This window comes from Emydura macquarii, unplaced genomic scaffold, assembly GCF_026122565.2.
Source record: "Emydura macquarii macquarii isolate MOO-44397 ecotype Brisbane River unplaced genomic scaffold, CSIRO-AGI_Emac_v2 contig_1790, whole genome shotgun sequence".
Lineage (NCBI taxonomy): Eukaryota > Metazoa > Chordata > Testudines > Chelidae > Emydura > Emydura macquarii.
In genome coordinates this window covers 24783100-24807104 of record NW_027131927.1, presented here as the reverse complement: position 1 = coordinate 24807104, position 24005 = coordinate 24783100, and the positions used below count along the sequence as shown (strand labels likewise).

The window sequence follows — 24005 nt, the reverse complement described above, 5'->3', positions numbered from 1 at the left end:
ATCCTTCCTATATACTATACAACAACTTATTTCTAGCAAGAGGTCTTCTGTCACTGGAAGCTTGTGTGATTTGATAGGCTATGTGATAGGGGTTTGTAGAAAGGATTTGGTTTACTAAAAAAAGTGAGGGGTCAGGATTGGAGTCTTATCATCATCAGCTTGTACATCGAAAGTGTCATGTAGCCTAGCACCAGCACTGCTGAGTCAAACAAGGAACAGTTCAAATCAGGACAGTGGCTACTTACGTAAACAAGTATGGAGGCACAAGGAACTGGAGTAAGTGTTGCTCCATCAGGAAGCAGCAACCATATGGTTAAACCTTCCCCCTAAACCTCGCTGCCCCCCACACACACACTCTCTCTCTCTCTCTCTCTCTCTCTCTCTTTCTCTCTCTCACTTTTAAATGTAACTAACGCTCCAGGGATGGCAAACTGTGGAACTGTGCAAAAGCTGTTCAAAGCTGCCCTTATTCTTAATACAGACACTTGAGTTATATCGATAATGAGTGTAAGTATGCAATGCTCTCTCTTGATCCAAGTAGCCTGGGACATGGGTTGCCTCTTTTTATTAAAGATGAGAACAGCTGCGCTCTACTCTTTTTAGCATCTTCTTTTTGACCTTGCTGTTACCAAGAGCAGTGAATAAATAAGTTCAGATATGCTCAGCATGCAGTCATCGTTTTAATAGCTCTGATAAAGCCATGCAGAAAGCTGTTTCCCAAACTGGTCTCATGTCTCTAGAACAGAAGAAATCTTCCAGTATTGATTTTTCCCTCCTCCCCAAAACAAAATTCCTCCATTTGATTCCTCAGAAGTTAAATCTCAAAAGCCTTTTTATGAAGTGATTAATATCAGAAAAGTGCCCATAGAAAAATGGCATCATTTTTCTCAATAGATCTACTCCCTGTCTGTGTTAAGAATCATGTCTGTTTACCTGGGTAACTAAATTTACTGCTCTTCGCTTGAGTTAGCCCTTCAGAGCCAGCTAAGGTGACCAGATGAGCTGATTATAGGAACAGTCCCAGTATTCAGGGCTATTCCCTCCCACCCCCTTTCCCAATTTTTCACATTTGCTCTCTGGTCACCCTAGAGCCAACACAACTGAGAGACAGTGAAGGTTTGCATATCAACAAGAGAATTGTTAAGTAAATTGCAATTACAGTGCTAAATTATACCTTGAGCGATACCAGTTCAATCCACTGACTGGGTTGGATAGCTATAAGTGAAGGCAAATTTTGGCACTGTAATTACAATTTAGTTAAGTCATTTGTTGTTGATATACAAACCAGGATACAAATAATTTGTGGCTGTTTGAAACCAATGGGATTGGACAGGTATAACTGAAGATAGAATTTAACTTACAGCATCTTGTTATCAATGGTGATTCATAAACAAGAAAAAAAGCACCTTGCCTGAACAGGAGGAATTGCAGGATTAGGTGAGTAGGGGGAAAAAACCTTTTTCCTTATAAATGGAGTACACTTTGATGTCTGAGTCACTGAGGAGTAGTAAATAGGGAACCCCATAATGCCCTCTATCCAGTGTATGTAGTTATTTTCCAGAGTAGATTTGCCTTTTAAATAAAATGGAGAGGTTTCAACTAGAACCAAAATTTCTTGAATGAAGGAACTGTTGCTTGGAAATCATCCTGGCAGAACCCCATCCACTACTGAAATATTGTGCTATATATTCCAATAACTATGACACAGATTTATCCTCAGTAATTAGTATCTTCTAGCATCTCCTCTCTGGAATTAAGAGGCTAATGCTCCAGTCCAGCAATGTTTTAAATGTGTGCTTAAGTTTGAGTGATCATGTTAACTTCGGCGGGAAGGGAATCACGTACTTAAAGACAGGCATGTGCTTAGGAGAATCAGGCCCCAAAGTAATATCCAACCCCATGAATCCCAATATACTTTGTCCTCCATAAGATTGTGGTGGAGAAACTTCTTTAAAATATCAGTGCCAGGTTGAGCCTTAAAGCTTCTTACCTTTTAATACAGCACTGAATCAAAACCTTTGGTGTTTGAAAAGGCCAGTTGCACAGAGTAAATGGTTTAGTGATCTATTATTTAAACATACAGGTACAGTAATCATTTGATCTATATCATAAATGAAAATTTTTTTGATTCAGTTAAGATTTTTGGTATCAGATGAATCCTTCACACATATGGTCTCTTCTTATTTTGAGTAATAAGCCGTATTTAACCCTTCCTTTCCCTGGTATTTATTTAGATTTTTTTAAAGACATTATTGTCAGCCAAAACGGCTCAGAGGTGTTTCTTTGGAAGCTGCCAGCAGCAGACAATACCAAGGCCCTGAGTAAGAGAAGTAAAGTTTTTAATCTTTGTTACTCTGGTGTAAGTCTTGATGAAGTCAAGTTTCAACTGTGTAACGGAGGTCAAAATCTGGGGTAGACGGGTGGATGTGGTAACAGCAGCATAGAATGTGATGACCGTCTGAGGAATTTTGTGACATCACTGTGGCAGTTTGGAAAGGAAGAGTTCGTGCTTTGGGTTTGAGTGAGTGTGAGAATTAAAGACTGAATCTGCTGTGTTCAGCAGCTTTTGTTGCCTATTCTAGCCTTTCTGACAGCATGCATAAATCTTGGTAAGAAGTGTCATACTGCTAAACTTTGTCTCACTTTCTTCAGACCCTCCTGGTGTTGTGTTTTCCATTTGAAAATTTGATTTGTATATTAAACCCCTTCAAACATGCTCGGTGTGTATACTTTTAATGTAATGTCTAAAGTATTTTAAATGATTGGTCAAGTTATTATCTTAAATTTTCTCAGGATTTTGGCCCCAGTTCAGCAGGGTGTTTAAGCACATGCCTAACTTTAAGCACATGAGTAGTCCCACTGAAGTCAATAAGGCTGTTCATGTGCTTAAAGCTAGTCATGTACTTAAGGACCTTGCTGAATTGGTGCTATAGCTGTTTTGGGAAAAAATGCCATTACAGTTTTCATTTATTTGGTTAATGAGGAACCATGGGGAATGAGTAACACTTATAACAGCCCATATTGAGAGAGATGGAGATGAAGCCTGGTAGACATGCAGAATCGAGGTAGGCACTTGCTTCCACATACTGGGAGGTTTTGAAGTCTCTTCTGTTGTGGAATGAATCTGGCCTTGAATTGGTAGATACAAATAGTATAGAGGGGATGGCAACAAGTGTGTGTGTGCGGGGGCCATTTATGTATTTATTTATTTTAAAATTAATCCCCGGATTTAAAATCCCAAATTTAGTTCCTCCTCCTGGGATGGCAGGGGTGGGGCTCTCCAGATGCAGTGTACTCATAACTCTGCTCCATTCTCCAGTGAAATCTATTGCTGTCATGAATTCCTGTGAGGTGGGGCTGTTTTGAATGTAGTTGATTTTGCAACCAGAAGAGTGCGGTTTTAATGAAATACTAACTGAAGATATATTTTTGTGTGTGCTATTTTAAACTATAAGCAGCCAATGCTATTTCTGCTTTATTCTGAATGCCTTATTGTGACTTCATCTTTGTTTAAATTTATGTAATTATTAAGTTGTCCTAACTATATATATATATATATATATATATATATATATATATATATATATATATATATATATATATATATATATATAATAAAATCTAGGTATGTGTAACTTGAGATACTGGAGAGTATCTTTTTTTGTCCCTCAGAGGATGAGTGAAGGTCTTTAGCGAAGACGAGTGATCTGTATTTGGATCTGCATCTTCACTGCATGCCAATGCAGACAGAACTAGCTATCTTCATTGTCTCACTCATGGAATACTTGTAATCCCTTGTGACCCAGGAACCTCTTAGTGCCAACTGGCAAGGAGCACAGAGAGGGTGCATAGGAGTTAGAGATCTGCTGGTTCTGGTGTGTACATTCTAATTCAGCAAAAGAATGTCTTACATGGTCTCAATAAAAGCCAATGTCTCACTGGTCATCAGTATCATTGTGAAACACGTGTACGGACGGTGTGTAAGTAACTCCTTACACACACTGAAAATTATGTTCTTAAAGTCTGTGTCTAGGGACTGATCTCCAGAAAAGGTGAGAATCAGGTTTTCTGTCAGATAAAAAATGTTTATCTATCTGTCTGCTTATATGTTAAGTGTTGTAAAGTTCACGATGGGTCTGCTCTGACCAGTCTGAACTGAATGCTAATGAAGGATTGTGAAAACTTCTTCAAAAAGATAAAAGTAACAGGAGGAAGTAAACAGTGGGGTGAGGAGGGGACCTTGTGGTGCACATCAAAGGTTTGATCTAGTATATTTGGAGGGCAAAGAAGGCACCCTATCTTCCTTCGCCTAGGGAGTAAAAGTGCATTAAGTTTGCTTCATGAAAGAGGGGTCTCAGCCAGGCTTGGCTGAAAACTCTGGAGAGAACTTTGGGTGAGATAAGCTTCTTTCAAAATGAGGTAACTTGTTAGTTAAGTTTAGTCTCCAGAAAGTATGTTATGATTTTGTTTTATATGTAACCATTCATTTCTGATATTCTTACTCACTATCACTTGAATCTCTCTGTGTTCTTTGATAATAAACTTATCCTTATTTTTGCTATAAATACAGTTCAGTGATGTGATGTTAAGCAAAGTGATAGCGTCAGTAGATAAGGGTCTGGATATTACAGGGAATGCTCTGAGAACTTGGGGGTTGGTGTGTGCCTATTGCTGACCCATACGGAGAGAACAAGCTTTTGGGGGGCCTGGGAGGTAGGATTTATGTTGCCCGGAGGCTGGTGGTTTCAGGGAGCTGACTCACAGCAGGCACAGACAAGATTTCCTTATGCTAAGGGCAGGTGGTGGTAAGGTGCATCTCTGGGCATCTCTGAGGATCATCACATCCTTCTTTTTAGGAATACAGAAAGCTAGGATTTGCCATACTGCACCAGATCTTTAGTTTGTAAGGTCTGTTACTTCACCTCTGAACTTGGCCAATGCCTGATGTTTCCTTGGAAGATGGGGGGAAAAAACCCATAATAAACCTAGCCAGTTGTGGAGAGTGAGAATGGATGCCTTCCTGAATGGTCAGTTTATGCCCTAATGGGAGAGATTTAATTATCCTTACTTTTAACATCCGTCAATACAAAATGTTTATATTGCCCATAAAAGTACCCAGCTTCTTTTAAAGTCCAGATACAGTTACTGACTTCTGTGACCTTGTTGGGACAGTGAACCCCTCAGGTTGAGTCCAGATAGTATGAACTGGTATTCTCTTGTATTAATTCTAAATGATCCTGATGTTAATTTCACTGTGAGACCCTTTGTTTTTCCTATTGTTGGACAGTCTCTCACGCCTGAACCAGAGTGGCATCCTGCTTCCCTTTATGTGTATTCAGCACAAAATTGATGTGCATTTCAAGTCATGAAACAGCTATCTCTGGATTTAAAATATTTTTTAATTGTCTTAAATCAGTGGTTTTCAACCATTTTTCATTTGTGGACCCCCTAAAAATTTTGAATGGCGGTGCGGACCCCTTTGGAAATCTTGGATGTAGCCTGCAGATCCCCGTAGGTCTGCGGACCACAGGCTGAAAACCACTGTTCCATGGTAGCAACACCCTTTTGTGGACGCCTTAGACATCCGCCAACCACAGGTTGAAAACCACTGTCTTAAATAATAAATAGTGTAAAATGTATGTAGACAGACATGCCCTACCTCTGCTTGAGCTAGGATGCTAAAAATTGCAGGGTGTCCATGGCAGTGCGGGCGGTGGCTTGAGTTAGCCACCCAAGTACAATCCCAGCTAGCCTGAGCCACTGCCCAGGCCATGTAGTCACAGTGCTAGCATGGCTCATCTACCTGTTTTGGGAAGCACCTTCCCTGCTGCTGGATAGACATACCCATACATGCACAGGCCCACCTCTTAATATGCTGCAGCCTGTGCTCTCCTCCATGAAAGCCTCCTTCCCTAATGTTTCTGTCTGTGAGAAGCAGCCATTGCTCCCCTTTTTGCTGTCTCTTTGGCATAGCTAATGGCAGTTGTAGCACAGTCTTTGCACAGAGGATCTGGCACGCTGTGATCTTTGCCACGTGTCACTTGAGGTTCAGCTTCATCAATTAAAAGGTTATCAGCAGACAGATGTGAGACGTTTCACTTTTCCCTAAACAAACCTTGCTGTCTGGGCTGTCCTTGGATTTATCTATAGCTCTTTACATCAAACAGCGTTATGTTGTTGACTCATTTGGAAAGATTTCTGTTCTGTGGCTCAGCTCAGTGTGAGGCTTACACACCAGTTATCATTCCAGCAGGAGACAGTCCCCATTTGATACAGTTAACATCATGCCAGATGGCAATACTTTTTGCCAGAGCAATCTGCAACAACTCATAATTTTAGCAGGATTGCTGTGTGCTGGTGGCTGGGAATGCAAGAGGCTGGTAACAAGCAGAGGGAGGTTAACACTTTTGTGGATGTGGTGGTGAACTTATAGAATGTTTTTTGTAAAGGATCTCCCAAATCAAAAGCAAGTGGTCTTAAGCAAAAATCAGAAACTCCGCTGTTTCCAGAGGTCAGCTCAAGGAGTACAGTTAGCTGCACAACCTTGCCATGTAGTGGTAGTGTTGTTCTGTTTATGGGGAATTAGTGATACATTTAGGATTGCAGCAAATCTTGACCTCGACAGAGCCCGAGTTCTGATGAGCTGGAAGTAGGGGCTCCTTGCAGAGAGTGATATGGGGATGGGACAGAGACAGCCACTGGTAGGAGTTTAGGCTAGGAGTGACAGACCAATTAACCCCACCACGAGGAAGCAGAGGATGCTAGTGTTGACATCACAAGGGCAGCCATGGAAGGGCAGTACTGCCGCTATAGAAGCTTGAAATAGGAATCCTCCTGATTGTCACATGACCGTCTATGCAAATTGTGTGTGCCTGCGTCTGATCCAGGGTGCAAAATAACCTTGGCGAATGTAGAGAGAATCAAAGGGCGAGGGATTGGGGAAGGGAAGCTTGACATTTACCCCATCCCCGTTAGCTTGCACTGTATAGTCCCCCATCCCGTTTCCTAACCATCCCACTATGAAGAAGTAAGACATGTAAGACGTGAGGTATTCTCATGAGGCAGAGTAGTCCCCACAGTGGAAGTGGGGAACTGTTATCCAAGACAAGGTAGTTAGTGAAGGCTGGAACAAATACTGATTTGACAAATGTTACTGCTTTTTACATAAAGCTTTCATGTTAGCACTTCCCGGTCACAGGCTCATGCACAGTTTTCAGTGAGGATTTGATCTTAAGTGAAGGTTAGATCTTAAGTGGGATAGCTATGGCTGTTGATCAACACAATGAAAGTGAAGGTTAGACATTTACGTCTTGATTTCTGACCTGCCATGTGACAGGCCCTCTCAGTATTGATCAGTGAGTTTTCAGCTGCATGAGTACATTCCTGTATTGATGCCCCAAAGGAGGAATGATAGTGATGTGACCTGATTTTCCCACATCATCCAGGCAGCGTTGGGTTTGCTGTGCCAATGTAAAAATAAATCAGTCGCTGAGCCTCTGGTTTTGGGCTCTGTGACAGACCAATGTGTTTGTGTGCAGAAAAAATTCTCACTACACTGCAGTTTGGTAAACAACAAACCCACAAATCCTCACTGAAAATAGATGTGTGTGGAGTGAAGGGAGTTCACTGAACCATTGTCTATTGGGCTCCTGCTGTTGTGCCAAGGTGGGACCATTCTGGACAATGCTGTCCTCCTGGTGGGCTGATGGGGGAACACTGTGTCACTTTGTCATTCCTCCACTGGAACACAACTAGGGTATGTACAAATGGCTGGTGCTATAGGTGCTCCTCCCCATTGCCAGCACTCACTCATCTGCACACCTTCCCAATCCACTCTGAACATCTTGAGTCAGGTTCTGCTGTTCATTTATTTGATGCAGTATCCTGGGTTTTTCTTATTGTTGAATGGTACTTTTCTCATAGACTCACTAAAAACTGTAGTACTGGATAATCAGCATTGTGTCTTCCAGGCATTCATCTTGATGAAAAAGGTTTTAAATCCAGAGTAACCTCACTGAATTAAAAGGAATTACTCCAGTTTTACACTGGTTTAACTGAATGCAGAATTTTGGCCAGAAGAGTAAAAAGAAACATGCAGTGAGGTCAGAATTAACTAGGGTAGCTGCTGTCTGTGTGTTAAGTTGCAGAGCAAATAACCACAATACTGTGATGATGTGTTACGACGTCATGTTGCTAGATTACAAATAGTGTGGAACAGAGAATGAAGTATTCCTTTTTTTCTTCCTTTACATATTAAGTTTGGTTTGTTGTAGTTGTGCAATGACAATCCTAGCCTAAGGGCTAGTCTACACTTAAAAGTTAAAGCGGCACAGCTGTACCAGTGCAACTGTGCCGCTGTAAGAGCGCTTGTGTAGCTGCGTTATGTTGGCAGGAGAGCTCTTTCCTGCCGATATAATAAAACCACCTAAATGATGGCAGTAGCTATGTCAGTAGGAGAGCATCTCCCCTTGAGGCCTGGTCTACACTTACTGTGAAATTCAGCAACAGTTGACAGGAGATACGCAAGCTATGTAGAGTAGCTTGCTTATCTTCTGTTGACGTCCACTGCCGCTCACAGGTTTCCACTTCCGCTCAGTCGATCTTGGAGAAGTGAGTGAAGACACACCCTGACATAGTGCTGTCCACACAAGCACTTGTGCCGGCAAAACTTATGTCACTTGGGCCGGTGTGGTTTTTTCACACCCCTGAGCAACAAGTTTTGCCAGCATAAGTGCTAGTGTAGACAAGACCAAAACCTGATCTTTCAAGCATAACTGTCCCTCAGAGTTGGTGTGTGATACACATATGAGCTTGTAGCAATGGCATCATCTAAGTGGTCCCAATACCATCACTGGAAAGAGAATAGGAAAAGAAACTTTAGAAAAGAATAGAAGGATTCACTGGAATTTTTTTTTTCGCTTATGGACACCTGAACAATAGTTGAGTTTTTATTGGGAAAGCCTCAAGATGTCAAAGCAATTATAAGTCATGGTGTTACAGACCAAGTGGCATGAACAGCTCTAAAGAATTCAGTCTGATGCACTGTGTCCTGTTTGTTTTGCAGACTTGCCAAGTGGCCCTCATTCCATTTCTTTTTCTAGCATTGTGTGAGGCAGATTCTACAGATGAAATGTCTGGCAGAAATATTCTGTGCCTGCATTGATCGTGAACATAATAACTGTCATACTAGGTCAGATCAAGGGTCCTTCTAGCTCAGTATCCTATCTTCTGACAATGGCCAATGCAGGTGCTTCAGAGGGAATGAACAGAACAGGCAATCACTGAGTGATCCATCCCCTGCCACCCACTCCCAGCTTTTGGCAATCAGAGGCTAGGGATACCTGGAGCATGTGGTTGCATCCTTAATCATCTTGGCTAATAACCACAGATGGTCATGGATTTAGCTAATTCTTTTTTTAATCCAGCTGTAGTTTTGGCCTTCACAACATCTTCCACAGGTTGACTGTGCATTGTATGAAGAAATACTTCCTTGTGTTTGCTTTAAACCTGCTGTCTATTAATTTCATTGGGTGTCCCCTGGTTCTTATGTTATGTGAAGGAGTAAATAACACTTACTTATGCGCTTTCTCCACACCATTCACCATTTTATAGATCTCTATTCTATTCCCTCTTAATTGTCTCTTTTCCAAGCTGAAAAGCCCCCGTCTTTTTAATCTCTCCTCTTACAGAATCTGTTCCATAACCCTAATAATTTTTGTTGCCCTTCTCTATACCTTTTCTAATTCTAATATATCTTTTTTGAGATGGGGCAACCAGAACTGCACACAGTATTCAAGGTGTTGATGTACCCTAGATTTATATAGTGGCATTATTATATTTTCTGTCTTATTATCTATCCTTTTCCTAATAGTTCATAATATTCTGTTTGCTTTTTTGACTGCCACTTCACACTGAGTAGATAATTTCAGAGAACTATCCACAATGACCAGGATCTCTTTCTTGAGTGATAACAGCTAATTTATATCCCATCATTTTGTATGTATAGTTGGGACTATGTTTTCAAGTGTGCATTAATTTGCATTTTTGAACATTGAATTTAATCTGCCATATTGTTGCCCAGTCACCCAGTTTAGTGAAATCCCTTTATAACTCTTCGCGGTCTGATTTGGACTTAACTGTCTTGAGTAATTTTGTGTCATAAGCAAAGTTTGTCACCACACTATTTACCCCTTTTTCCAGATCATTTATGAATGTGTTGAACAGCGCTGGTCCCAGTACACATCCCTGGCGGACCACTATTTACCTCTCTTTGTGCTGAAAACTGTCCATTTATTCCTACCCTTTATTCCTGTCTTTTCACCAGTTACTGATCCATGAAAGGACTTTCTTTCTTATCCCAAAACTGCTTAGTTTGCTTAAGAGCCTTTGGTGAGGGGCCTTGTCAAAGGCTTTCTTAAAGTCCAAATACACTATATCCACTATATCATGCACTTAAATTAATGTGCCTACAACTTGTTAAGGACATAAGAGGAACTTTCTGCTACTTCCTGTCCTTGGATCACTACTCCCATATCTAGCTCGGTATGTGAGTCTGCTCTGTTTATGCGCTTGTTTGTTTGTTTGTTTATTACAGTGTTCTAGTAGAATCGTTTTACATCTTCAAGAATGCACTTCCAGCTGCCCCCAACATAGAGATGTACCTTAAAGTCACAACTGTGTGTGTACGCACACATAAATGTTGAAGAACAGCAACTCCAGTCAAGTCACAGCAGCAGAAAAGCTCTCTATTCAAATACTAAAATAATAGTTAATAATATTAAACTCTGTGTAATTAATAAAATAATAAATTATCTGCTGCTGCGACTAGAATGGAGTTGTTATTATTTAACATTTATATTGTGATAGCACCTACAGGTCACAGTCTGGTTGGTCCCCATTGTGCTAGGCCCTGTACAACATAAAACAAATGACAGTCCCCCCAGGACTCAGGAAAGTGAAGCCTAGGAGTGCCAGCTTTAAAGAAAAACACATTGGCCAACATAAAGAAAAAATATTGCCACTGAGAGGTCATTTCTTCTTCCCCTGGTGGATTTAGTGGATACTTAAGTGTGTTTATTTTATTATGCTGTAATTCTAGCTTTCACTCTGATTTTCAATAGTTTTCTTCTCATATATTCATTAACAACCAGATAATCATGAGCCTGATTTTGCAGTCCTTAAAATGTATGTGGAGCCTCATTGAAGCCCACTGGCTGTCCAGGTAAGTAAGATGAGGATTGCAGCATCCATGGCGCTATATATAGGACCTGCCGCCTTCTCAGTTCCTTCTTACCACCTGTGACGATCGTTGGAGCTTCTTGCCTTCTCTTGCATCAGCAAGCATTCCTCTAGTGGTAGAGAGTTATCAAACCTATAATTAGTAGATTAGAATTAGTTAGTTAGTTAGTACTTAGTTTGCATTAGTAGTTAGATACGGTTGTTTTTTTTTTGCCCCCTTCTTTTCCCCCACCCTCCCCCCTGCCCATTACGTCCCAAGAACTGGGTTATGCCTCGGTCCCAAGGATTCAAACTGTGCAGGACTTGCCATAAACCTATGCCAAAGGGCGATCCCCACGAATCCTGTTTGAAGTGCCCAGGGGAAGCCCATCAGGCCAACTGGTGCAAGATTTGCAGAGAATTCCATCGAAGGCACCAAAGAAGGACTCGGCATCGAAAGACCCCCAGCACCAAAGACCGGGACCGATCCCACTCTCTGGTGCCTCATAAAAGGTGAAAGAAAACTGATAGAGGGTGCTCGCCTACAGCCAAGGCTGCAGGGAGAGAGGACAACTGTGGGTGTCCTTTGACGGGCCACCTGGCACCTTACCCACCAGGGCCAGCACCATTGACTTCAGACCTGCAGTGGATGTTGTTGAGTCTGGTGCCAGTGGACTCACCCATTAGGGAGAGCCACGCGGAAGAACTGCTCTCAGCTTCCACCCCGGATGCATTTGAGGTAGCTAGCGACCTGATACACAGGAGTCGTCCCCCCTCCCCCCCCCAGGATGAAGGAGCAGGAGCCAAGACCTCTGGCACCGCAGTGAAGTGTGGTGCCGTCTAGAGGACAAGCCTGCCATAATGTGGCACCGGTCACCTTCCCACCAGCACCGCTTCCTGGCACCATCCCACTCGGCACCACCGTGGGCTCCGCATTTGGATTCACAATCTTCGGGCTCAGAGGCAGAATCCTACTCCTCCAGGCACAGCCAGCAGCAGTCGCAGGGATGCTGCTACAGGCTGGAGAAGGAGCAAGCCCCCTTCATTGGATCTTGGCCAGCGCAGTGGCAGATGCAGCGGTGTACCAAGGAGTGGATAGGGAGGAACCAGGCCCCTGGGCGCCAGCCTACAGGGGGTGCCAGGCCGGCCCTTCAAGACACGCAGGAGGTGGTGGACGCAGGAGGCTCTGAGGGTCACCCCTCAGCACCTCCCTCCTCCCTGCGCATCGTGAAGGGCCGATCCAGTGCCCCCCGCATAGGCTGTCTGGCTGAGGCCACCCTATCCGAGCCGGCTGTGGGGCTGCAGCAGGAGAGGCAGGCACCATGTAAGTGTGGAGAAAGGGGGCGGAGCCAAGCCTGCATTTGAGCCCTTCCCCAACCTCAGACCCCCTGCCACCATGCAGGTACAGATCCCCCTCCCTGGGACAGCTGGGGGGTGGCGCTGGGACCTCTCCTGCCCTGCACAGGGGGCATGAGGCCTGTGGGGGGGCGCAAATGTAGGCTTGGCCCCCGGGCACTGGAGACCCTCGGTATGCCACTGGGAAGATGCCTGCACAGTGGCCCTTTTGGACTCTGTGGGCATACCCCTAAGCACAGGGATCCTCTTCTAAGTGCTCCTATTCGGTCGCCTCACAAGCACGGGCTTCCCTGCCACCTGAGGTCCGCTTATCACCTCGCGGCACCGAAGCGGATGACAACATTGGTGACAAGGCAAGCACAGAGTATGGTATGGAGACTGGTACTTGGGGAGGACCCTGGCACCAAATTTGGCAACTCAGCACAAGGGTTATCCTGTTAACCAGTCTGCTAGGATGGCCTGGTTCATCCAGGGCATCGTCATCATCCTCCACTGCCAAGGTGGTGGCGGGGACTTCGAATGTGCCACCACCAGTGGATAACAGGAATCACCAGGAGCTGCTACAGAGGGTGGCCAAGGACCTAGGTCTCCAAGAGGAGGAAGTGTGGGAGTCAGAGGACCCCGCTGCGAATACCTTGGCACCAAAGGGCCCCTCTAGGGTACTACTGTCCCTCATAAAAACAATCCAATCCACCACCAAGACACTGTGGCAAACACCAGCCTCTATCCCCTCTACAGTTAAGGGGATAGAAAGAAAGTGCTTTGCCCCCTCCACAGGCCACGAGTATCTCTTTACCTATCCACAACCAGGGCTGCTGGTGGTAGCAGCACCAAACGACAAGGGGAACGAAGACCAACGCCCAAGTCCGACCTCTGGACCTCTTCAGTAGAAAGATGTACTCCACTCGGGGGGCTTCAGCTTTGCATTGCTAACCAGCAAGCGATACTGAGCCGCTATAATTTCAACTCCTGAGAGACTGATGAAAGAGCCATACAGAGCTCTTTTTCAGGTCATGAAATGGCCTTCAGGACCTGAAGAAGACCTCTGTGTAAGCGCGAAAGCTTGTCTCTCTCACCAACAGAAGTTGGTCCAGTAAAAGGTAATAGCTCACCCACTTTGTCTCTCGGAGATATCTTGTTGTTATTCAGAACAGAGAGGAGTGGCAATAACAATCAGGGTTCAGAAACCCCAAGGGCAGAGCAGAAGGTTTAAACCCCCAATATAAGCAGTTAAATCAACTGATTGTATTCAGTGTTGTTGTACTATAAAAATCTATTGGAGTAAAGTCTTTCGTGAAAGCATGTAATGTTCTGAACTTGATAGTCACTGTCAGATATGTATACAGACTATGGTTATAAATGTATGTATTTGTGTATGTAGAAAACTCTGCTCATAATCTACGGGGCAATTTCAGCTCCACCTCACAGCAGGATGGTGAAGCAGTCAAAAATGGAGGAGCACTAAACCAACTTCAAGTCCCCATTCAGTGTCCAGCCCAGAAAATGACAATGAGAGACTATTAGAATTAATGTGAAGACATTGAGATAGCTGGGAATTTCCTCACTTTTAATATCTATAGTAACTGAAGAAAAAAACTACAACCCCTTTTAAAGTAGAAGGGGTTTGAAGTGAAATCCATTCAGAAATTGAGGGACAATCTCTAGGCAGGAGGCTGCCTGTGAATGTTGGATTTCCCCCCATATGCTGGGAAACTGTTCATAGGCAATAGTTAACTTGCATTAGACAAAAGGATTTTATCTGCTATGCAAGTGTAAAGCCTGAGGTTGCGACGTTATATTTAGTTTCTGTGTAATTTGTATATGTTTACTTCCCCTTATTTCACCTTTTGAGTCTGTGGTTTTTCTATTAAATAAACTTGTTTATTTTTATTCCAAACTGGTCTCTCGTATGTAAACTGTGTGGAGGGGTGGGGGCAAAAGTGAACTGGGAACTGGGAGGCTGGTTTCACACCTGCAGGGGGTGATGAAGCAGAGGGGCACTGTCCAAGTGTCTGGTAGTTAAGAACTCGAGGAGCATAGATGTGGGGAGACTCGAGATTGGAAGGATTGTTGGTGTTACCCTGCAAGAAGTAACTAGGCTGGTGGAAGCCAGGGTGAGAACTTGTGCTTATGGACAGGCTATGGGTGTCAGGGATCTGAGCCATAGCAGCATAGCATTATTAAGGGACCCCAAGGTTACATAGTAAGTGGTGATAGAGAACCCCTTATTGGTCTGGGTAATTTAAAAAACATCACAGTGGTTTCATAGCACAAGTTTTGGCAACAGAAAAAATGAATCCCTTCCCCCCTCCCTCCAAGTAACAGGAGTTCCATGTGTAGTTATTTAAAGAAAATTCATCCTGCTCCTCCTTTTATGCCTAATTCCTGCATGACTTCTATCAGTTGCTGTCCCCAAGAACTAATATTTTTTCTATGGTATAAAAATATTTTTCTTTCAGCTCCTGTTTATACTTTCTATCCTTTCAGGGCCAAATACTCAGCGTCGGTGTGGATGTGTGTCCATGTGACCTGTCTAAGTCAGTGGGAGTCCAAAAAAAAAAAAAATCTGAGCTGTCCTAACAGACTTTAATTCCATTGCTAGTACTTCCTTTTTTTACAGTCTTTTTTTTCCTACTGATCTCAAGGAGAAACAATCATTTGTGTTTTAGTCATCTATGATATCCTACCATCATGCAGAAAATAACTTTCCAGTGATTGCAGTTATCTTCCTTTGATTAATTTCATTGATGCTATCACTTTGTCAACTGACACATCTTTTCAGTCTTTATTTCTTTTTAATTGTCTTCATCTAGTAAAAGGTTTGAGTTATTTTATACAAATGTCCTGCCGACTATCATACTTCTTTGTGATTTATATACTATTCTAACATGTCTTTCTGCTACGAATTAGCTGGAAAGGTTGCTGTGCTCCTTCTTTCATTTTCATTTAGTTCATTTCTTTTCTTCTCTAGATCACAAAGTCCACGAGGGAAGGATCTATACAGGAATGCCTTTTGCCACAACCAGAGTTGTCGGATGGAATTCCTCAGGTCAGCCTCCGATTAACTGACAGTAGTCCGTGTTCGGAAGAGATGGATTTAGCAGATGAAATCTCCTTCATTAACAGTGGTGCATTCTTCTCCAGGTTAGTGCTCCTTTCTTTTCATAAAATACATTTGTGGATGTGGTTATATTCAGAGTGTTACTGTGTGGCCAGGAAATAAAGCAAGTGTGTAGTTTTGTATCAGTATTGTAAATGCTGCTGATGCTCGGATTTTAATCTTAAAGCAGGCAGTTCCTTTTACTTTAAATAGGGCCTGTGTCATGTTACTGTTTGTATGAAATAGAACATTATACTACATGCCTAACTAAGGAAGGCGGGACCCTAATTCACCCAGACTCCAAAATGCTCTGACAACCTTGGAAATGCGATTTAAGGCGTGATTTCAAACACATGTATTTCTAAGATACTAGTTGTAAACTGTGGGAAATATTCAAATATATTCTTAAGAAAAGGATATGTCCCTAAGCCATTTTTATAATGTCTTTAACTTTATGTTCCTTGGCCATGTGGGGGCAATTTTTAAGCACTCCTGTTGTGAGTCAGTGAAGAGGGAAGAGTAGGTATTTAAAAATACTTTTAAAAAATAAAATTTTTCAGTCATACTGTAATAAAGGGCATCAATTCATTTTTGCTTTTTTCGCAGTTTATTACATTAAGTTTAATATTGCATGGAAACAGATTTCACTATTCGGTAGAACTTAATTAATTCCATGTTTTTTTCTTGTTCATGGATACACGTACCTACTCTCATGGGAAACTAATGCATAAGGCTAAATTATTAAAAACATGCATGCTCCAAATGGAGTAATGTGTGCAAACAGATATTCATATATATAAAAAGAACATATATGTTTGTTTCCCATACAAATTTGCATGCATATAAACCTGGCCGGTTTTGTAAAGGATCATGATTAAACAGGCTGTTACACATTTGAAATTATGTTGAGAACATAGAAATGATACTACCAAAATTTAGATGTTTTTCTGGAATAACTGAGCACACAAACTGAAGGGAAGGTTGGTCTTACCACAGGTTTCCTATGTGACTTTAGACTTGTGACTTAATCTTTCTATCCTTGAGTTTCTCTGTTAGTAAAATGGTGATAATACTTACCTGACTTACAGGAAGGGTTTGAAGCTAAATTCATTAAAGTTTGTAAAGCCACCCTTGAATGGAAGGAAGTACAAAATATTATAATACTTGAAGAAATGGTCAATATGGTGCAATTGGTTTCTCAGGCTGCTGTAAAAGGTGAGCACACTAAAACTGTGTATATGTATATTATATATTACATCAGTGTATGTGTGAGCTCACGCACAGGATGGATGATGCTCTGGTAATGAATGAGTTGTGTGGCAAACGGGGCTGTTGTCTGTAGGTCTCCTGTCTCAGCTTACAGAAGTTGGAAGGCATATGATGAATGAGGCATCTAACTGGAGGATGAAAAAGGATGGTCTTGTGGTTAAGGCTTTTCAATGCTGTGATGTATGTTTTATACTGTGATACATGTTGATTGTTATAGAATTGAATTCTATCCCTGCCTCTACCACAGAATTCCTGTGTGGTGATGAGTAAGTCACTTAAACCAAACTTTCCCAGGTGGTCACCAGCTGTGTGTTCTGCATTTTCTGGGTGCCCAACTTGAGACCATAGGACCTAGTTTGTAGAAGTGCTGAGCACTCAAGCTGCAGCCTAGTTCAAGGGGAGCTGCACCTTGAACAAAAATGCTAGTTCTCTGAAAAATTATGCCCAAGGCATCTCAAACTGGGCACTATTGACCTTAATATCTATGTGCCTCAGTTCCCTATCTGCAAAATAAGAATAATACTAGTCCCTCGCTTCAGTGGGGTATTGTGGAAATGAATTTATTAGTTTTAATTCAATATGAGTGTGTCACACTAAGGATAAAAAATATGGCATAGCTGCCCATTTAGTGAGTACCATCCATCCTGTACACTGAATGAGACAGGGGTCCCATTGGAAAAAATATGTGATGTTGAGTATGTGATCATATAATTAAAGACTGTGTCAAAATGCATACGCACAAGGGAGCAAATTAAAGCTTTATGGGCAACCTTAATTCTGGCATTTCCTAACTTTTGAGTGCTTGACTTTGCTAATCTGATGTTGTTTTAACATCTTTAGTTTTTGTGTGCGTGTGTAATATATTCATATACATATATAATAATGATAGTGATCTACTTTGGAAAGCATGGAAAAGTGAATATAATACATATATAAAAGTTATCGCGCTGTGTGACTTTTGAGCTCTCCTTTCCATTGATTTATATTGAAAACATTCCTTGGAGAATGAGGTCATTTCAAGACACTTCACCTTCCTTTAGCACTCCTTGAACTTTTGAAAATCCTTTTCCTCAGTGAATGACTGATTGTGTCAAATGTCTGGGGTAAGGAAAATGGGGAGGGGCTGATTGATGTTTCATAAATATCACTTAGTGCTTGCAAAGTTAGTCTTAATTAGAACAAATTAGGACCTACACATGAAATGCCACTTCCTAGTTCAGAAAAAGATAGTCTTGTTTTTGTGTGCTCATGTTACTGAGTATTGCCCGTTTGCAAACTCCGCCTTTTGATCTGAAGTAATGAATGGAGAATGTTGTTCTTTTCACAAAAGTAATGTTAGTGATGTGGCCATGGCATATGCCCGGTGCACAAATTCTTTAGCTTCTGATATTTGCAGAGCTGGGGCAAGTATGTGGAATGGAAACCGCATTCCTGTACTACTCACTCTACCATTTATGGCTTTGTGTTTAGAGGATCATGGCTGCAAGCAAGGATCCCCCTCAATTGAGAGCATGCCCAGCTACACTCCCTGCTGGCAGCCACTGTCCATTGAACACTGCCTACTGTGCAGTGGAGCTTCTTTCACTCGCTGGCATCTCCCCTCCACTGGGGGTTTTCCCTCTTGTTGTCTGAGGGAGGGAGGAAGGAATTCTAGGCCTCCCCTTCTCCATAGGGAAGGGTCTTCTGGAATTGCTGGAGGAAGGAAGCTCTGAAGCTTTTGCTCTTTTACTCCGGTGGCTGCCAATAGTAACAAAAAGAGGCAAGGTGGACTGAGAGGGGGGGAAAGTTGATGGATTTGGCTATGGGTCAGCAAGAGGGGAAGAGATGGAATGTGGCAAAGCAATGGAATGGAGAGAAACATATTTGGTGGGGGTGGGGTTACAGGTTCTTTTCTGTTCTAGTATTCATCAGTACCAGTCTGTAAAAACATTCACCAAAAATCCTTCCTGCTTGAAGTGTTCCCCCTCTCACCCGTTAGGCATCTTGCACGTTAATTTGTAGTAATTTGTCCCAGAAGAATTGTCGTGGCACAGTTTTCTATTGTGGGAGGCTGTCAGATTTAAGCTTTTGCTAGTAATCTCATCTAGTGGGGCACTGCCACCAAAATTGCACCTGCCTCAATCTGTTCTACAGTGGTGTTCATTACTCAGTTTGCATCATTAACTCGACAAAGAACACTGGGTTGGTTTTTTTTTTTTCCCATTTGAGTACAAATGAATTTTTGTACTCTTAATCGGTGTTATTTTTCCAAAACCATTTTTGTTTTTAATTTTTGAATTCCACTAATAAAGAAGGTTTTCTTCAGATTGGAACCATAGTAATGAGTTATAACATTTAATATGGGTCAGGAGTTTTCAACTGCACTTACAGAGTCTCTAGGAAGAAGAAAAGGAATCTTGGGTTGTTTGTATGAATTTTTTGGCAGTTTTTAAAATACCACTTCAACAAGTTTTATGTTGTTGTAATTACACAATAGACTTTAATGAAAACCCTAAATATTAGGTACCAGATTCAGTGTTCATTGTTTGGTATGGAATGGCTTATTACCCTTTGATATTAAAAGTACAATTGATCCCTTTGGAAGTATGATATTATTTATTCCAGGGTGTTTTTTAAAAGGTTCTGATGTAGATTCATTGATAGGAGAATATTTTAAGAATGTAAGACCAGCCATGCTGGATCAGACCTTTGGTCCATCTAGCTCAGTCTCCTGTCTTTCAACAGTGGCCAATACCAGATACTTCAGAGAACAAAACAGGCAGTCATCAATCCCCAGTCATCCAGTTCCAACTTCTGGCAGTCAAAGGTTTAGGGACACCCTGAGAATGGGCATGCGTCTCTCACCATCTTGGCTAATAGCCATTGATGCCTATCCTCCATTAACTTATCTATTTATTTTTTGAACCCAGTTATGCTTTTGTCCTTCGAACATCCCCTGGCAATGAGTTCCACAGGTTAACTGTGCATTATATGAAGAAGAACTTCCTTATGTTTGTTTTAAACATGCTGCCCATTTATTTAAAGGATGACCCCTGGTTCTTGTGTTAGGTGAAGAGGTAAATTACACTTTCTTATTCACATTCTGCCCATTGTTCATGATTTTATAGATCTCTATCATATGCCCCATTAGTCCTCTCTTTTCCAAGCAGAACATTCCCAGTCTTTTTAATCTGTTCTCATATGGAAGCGGTTCCACAATCCTAGTAATTTTTGTTGCCCTTCTCTGTACTTTTTCCAGTTCTAATATACCTTTTTTGAGATGGGGTGACCAGAACTGCACACAGTATTCAAGCTGTGGGTTTGCCATGGACTTACATAGTAGCAATATGATATTTTATGTCTTATTATCTATCCCTTTTCTAATGGTTCCTAACATTGTTAGCTTTTTTGACTGCCACTGCACATTGAGGCGATATTTTCTGAGAACTATCCACCATGACTCCAAGATCTCTTTCTTGATTGGTAATTTAGACCCCCTCATTTTGTATATATAGTTGGGATTTTTTTTTCCAATGTGCATTACTATGCACTTATCAACATTAAATTTTGTCGGCCATTTTGTCATCCTGTCACCCAGTTTTATGAGAGCTCTTTGTAACTCTTGACAGTCAGCTTTGGATTTAACTATCTTGAGTAATTTAGTATCTTCTGCAAATGTTGCCACCTCACTGTTCACCCCTTTTTCCAGATCATTTCTGAATATGTTGAACAGCACAGGTCTCAGTACAGACTGCTGGGGGATACCACTGTTTACCTCTTTCCATTGTGAAAACTGACCATTTATTCCTATCGCTTCTTGACTCCGTCAAAGAATTCTAGTAAATTCGTGAGGCATGATATCCCTTTGCAAATTTAAATATGCAAAGCATTGTTTTTAGTCAAGGTATATTGCAAAGCATAAAATATGTATATCACCCTTTCTGACGTCCCCGCCCCCTACGCAATGTTGACTGTTGATATTGAGAACAATTTTACTTTGAGGTTGACATATTTCTGTATGTATAAAAGGAGAAAATTTTGTCTTTCCAAAATAGGTGGAGCACTGTTTGTACCAGTAATCTGTGACAGTAATAATGTATATATGGTCTTTCAAGAGTTACATCCGTTTTATAACTACTTGCTAAGGGCAAACTGCTTAGCATACAGTAGCAGAAAAACACAACTTTTAATGCATTCTCTGAGCTAATCCCAAAATATAGGGAAAAGAACAATAAAAATATTAAGTCAGGTCCTGTGAGAGAAGGGGTAAAGTGAATAAATTTGGGCACGCACACACATTTTCCTAGGACTTCTCCCATTTTTGTAAGAGAGTGGGTATAACTGACTGGCAGCTAGAAAACAGCTGCATAAAACTCTGATCCAGCAAAGCAAGTGCATAACTTTAAGCACTGGTCACATTGACTTCATTGGGACAAATTGTGTGCTTAAAGTTATGCATGGCTTAAATGCTTTAGATTAAGACTCAGATGGATTATTTTTTTCAGGAACAGTGTCTGAAATTTATTCAGTAACCAGTCACAAAGAAAGAAAGGCCTTCTGCCAGAGTCTCTAACTTAAAATATTGAGGCTCTGTATGGCCAAATATAACACTAACAGAAAGGGTAAGAATTTCTACAGTCTAAAGATAAGAGTGAAAAATGCTTCCAACAGCCAAAATCCAAGGTGGAGAGTGAAAAATGGTTCTTGCAGCCAAAATCCAAGATGAGCGTGTATGGCGTTGAACAGAGATCCTTTCTGGATTCTATTTATATTCCGGTAGAGTACCAGATGTTTGCTATCTATAGACTTGTTGGCATCACCATGATGAATCCCCTGCCAATTAATAAAGCTTTGCTGCATATGGCTTTTAGCCACTGCCTTTTGGGGCTGCATCTGTTCGCATTCCTGGCAGCTTTTTCAAGGACCTCTGTATAAGGAGATTAACGTCTACTTGCTAGACACAGCATGGGGTCCATTCACCTCTATTACACACAGGCTTATGAGGCTAAGAAGTGTTTTTCCAGGTACCCTACCTTAGCACCAGTTTACATATTCAGGTGGTGAGGGGAAAAAAGTGCAGGAAAATGTAAAGAAAAAATGACATGCAGATTCCAGGACCTGAAATCTTAGAGCAGCCAGTGTGAAGTCAGTTGGTGGAGTTGGCAATCATTTAGAGTGTAAACCAGCTTTTCGAGTGCTATCCATCCATTCTCTCAGTGTGTCATAGATCATAAACTCTCGTTTATAGCTGCAGTCTCAGCTACTGTGGGATTTGCCAGCTCAGCTGCCCTTTGGTAGTCTTCCACCGTTTGAATGTTTCAAAGGGAAGCTTTGTTTAGTCCAACGTTTCTTTCACAAAGTAACTTATATTGCCTCTTGTCCTAATTCCTACCTGCTTATTGCTCATGTGCTCAAATGTCCTGAAAACAAGGTGTGGATGTGTGTACATTACTGCACCCTGTTCTGAAGGACGATGTTTATGTTTTTGAACCATAAACTGCTGATGTGTCAATACGTATATCCATACACTTAAAATATGTACATAATATAAACACTTTCCTTTATTTTCCTCCTTTGTGGCTTCCCTTTTAGAAACTTTTGTTTAAAATTAACACAAACAAAAGCTTGCCATTGTTCTGTGGTATGTGAAGTGATAAGAACTTGATTACAAATAGCTGATAGAACAAATCAAAGTTTGTTTGGTTTTTTTAGTTTAGTTTATCTGGGCATTACATTTGGTATATATTTATTATCCAAACTAACAACTTCCCTTATCACTCAGGAGCCTCTATATCAGGTTTACATAAGGAATCAGAGCCAAACAACAATCCCTACCCTCTGAGATCCCCTGAATCTTGGAGAAAACTGTTGATTTTTCAACAATGGAACAAAAATCTAGGGTGAGGTTGATTATAGACTGGTAAGTTCTTTGGGACAAGGAATGTCTTCATATATGTCTGTATCGTGTCTAGCACCTTTGTGGGGCTGTAGTAATACCCTTAATAAATAATGACTCAGTGAGAGGCATTATTTTTCATTTAATCAAGATTTGTTTTCTCTGTGTCTGCCTCTCTCTATGCTTTAGGCTCTGTTGAGTTAGTTTTTCCAAGCTGACTCACTTAATTTTGAGAGTACATTTGTCTCCACCCTCATAGACAATCAGTTCCCTTCTTTCTTTTGTTGTGAGAAGGTAGCATGAACTGTTACGTAACAAGTTTTCAAGAAATACATTCTCCCAAGGCACAGGCAACAAAACCCAAGCTCAGAAGACTGCGCTGCAATGAAACAGCCTGGGAGCCTGAGTCAGCTGGGATGGGCCAGCCGCAGGTTGTTACTTGCAGTGTAGACATAGCCTAAGAGGCCACAACAAGCACGTGTCATTCAAAGAATGATCCTGTCCCAGTTGAGGCATAAAGATAAATCGGAAATGAAACTCTTTCCAGAGCTCACGCTACACCTCACTGACTAGGAGGGTTGTTTTTTACTTTCTGCTTTTCCCATGTGGAGAAAGCCTTTTTTTCATCTCATGAGGCCAGTGAGACCTCCTTACATCTGAGGAGTCAGATGGAATAATCATTCTACATCTCACCTTAAGCAAATTGGACTGCACTCCTCCTTGAAGAGTTTGGAGGCTTTCTCAAGCACATGATATCAATGGGCTCTTGCATAGAAGAACAGGCAGTATTCAAATAGCTGTTAAAGTTTCAGCCTATCCTTGAGATCTCAGTTGATTTTTTAACCCTGACACCTAGCTGTCCATCTCTGCACATCCCCAGCAGTGAATTGTAAACAGAAGAACTGACAATTCAGAGCACCGACTATTTAATTTTTATGTCTTAAGAATCAATGGATCCTTTTTGCTTTTATTTTTGTTTTTTTCCCTGATGTGCCTGCTGCATTTTTCAGCACTGAAGATCAGTGTAGCAGGATTCCTTTTCAGACATGAATACATCTGATATTTTTCATATTGAGGAATATCTGCTCTTGAAAGTTGTGTGATTTTTTTCTTCATATTGTGCTTTCCAGAGAGAATCTCCCTTGCCATCTCCAGTAAAGACTGGCATAAAAGGTCACCAGTTCTGAA

The 24005-nt window shown here is 41.6% G+C and overlaps 1 protein-coding gene across 5 annotated transcripts in view; it reads left to right on the top strand.

Moving 5' to 3' along the window:
• The window catches only part of FAM13A (family with sequence similarity 13 member A), a 184612-nt gene that overhangs the window by 66871 nt on the left and 93736 nt on the right, over positions 1-24005 (top strand). For all 5 annotated transcript variants that reach the window (XM_067557168.1, XM_067557169.1, XM_067557166.1 and 2 more), the window contains one exon: positions 15545-15717. In XM_067557168.1, coding sequence (XP_067413269.1) covers positions 15545-15717 — 173 coding nt within the window. The remainder of the gene's footprint in view (positions 1-15544; positions 15718-24005) is intronic.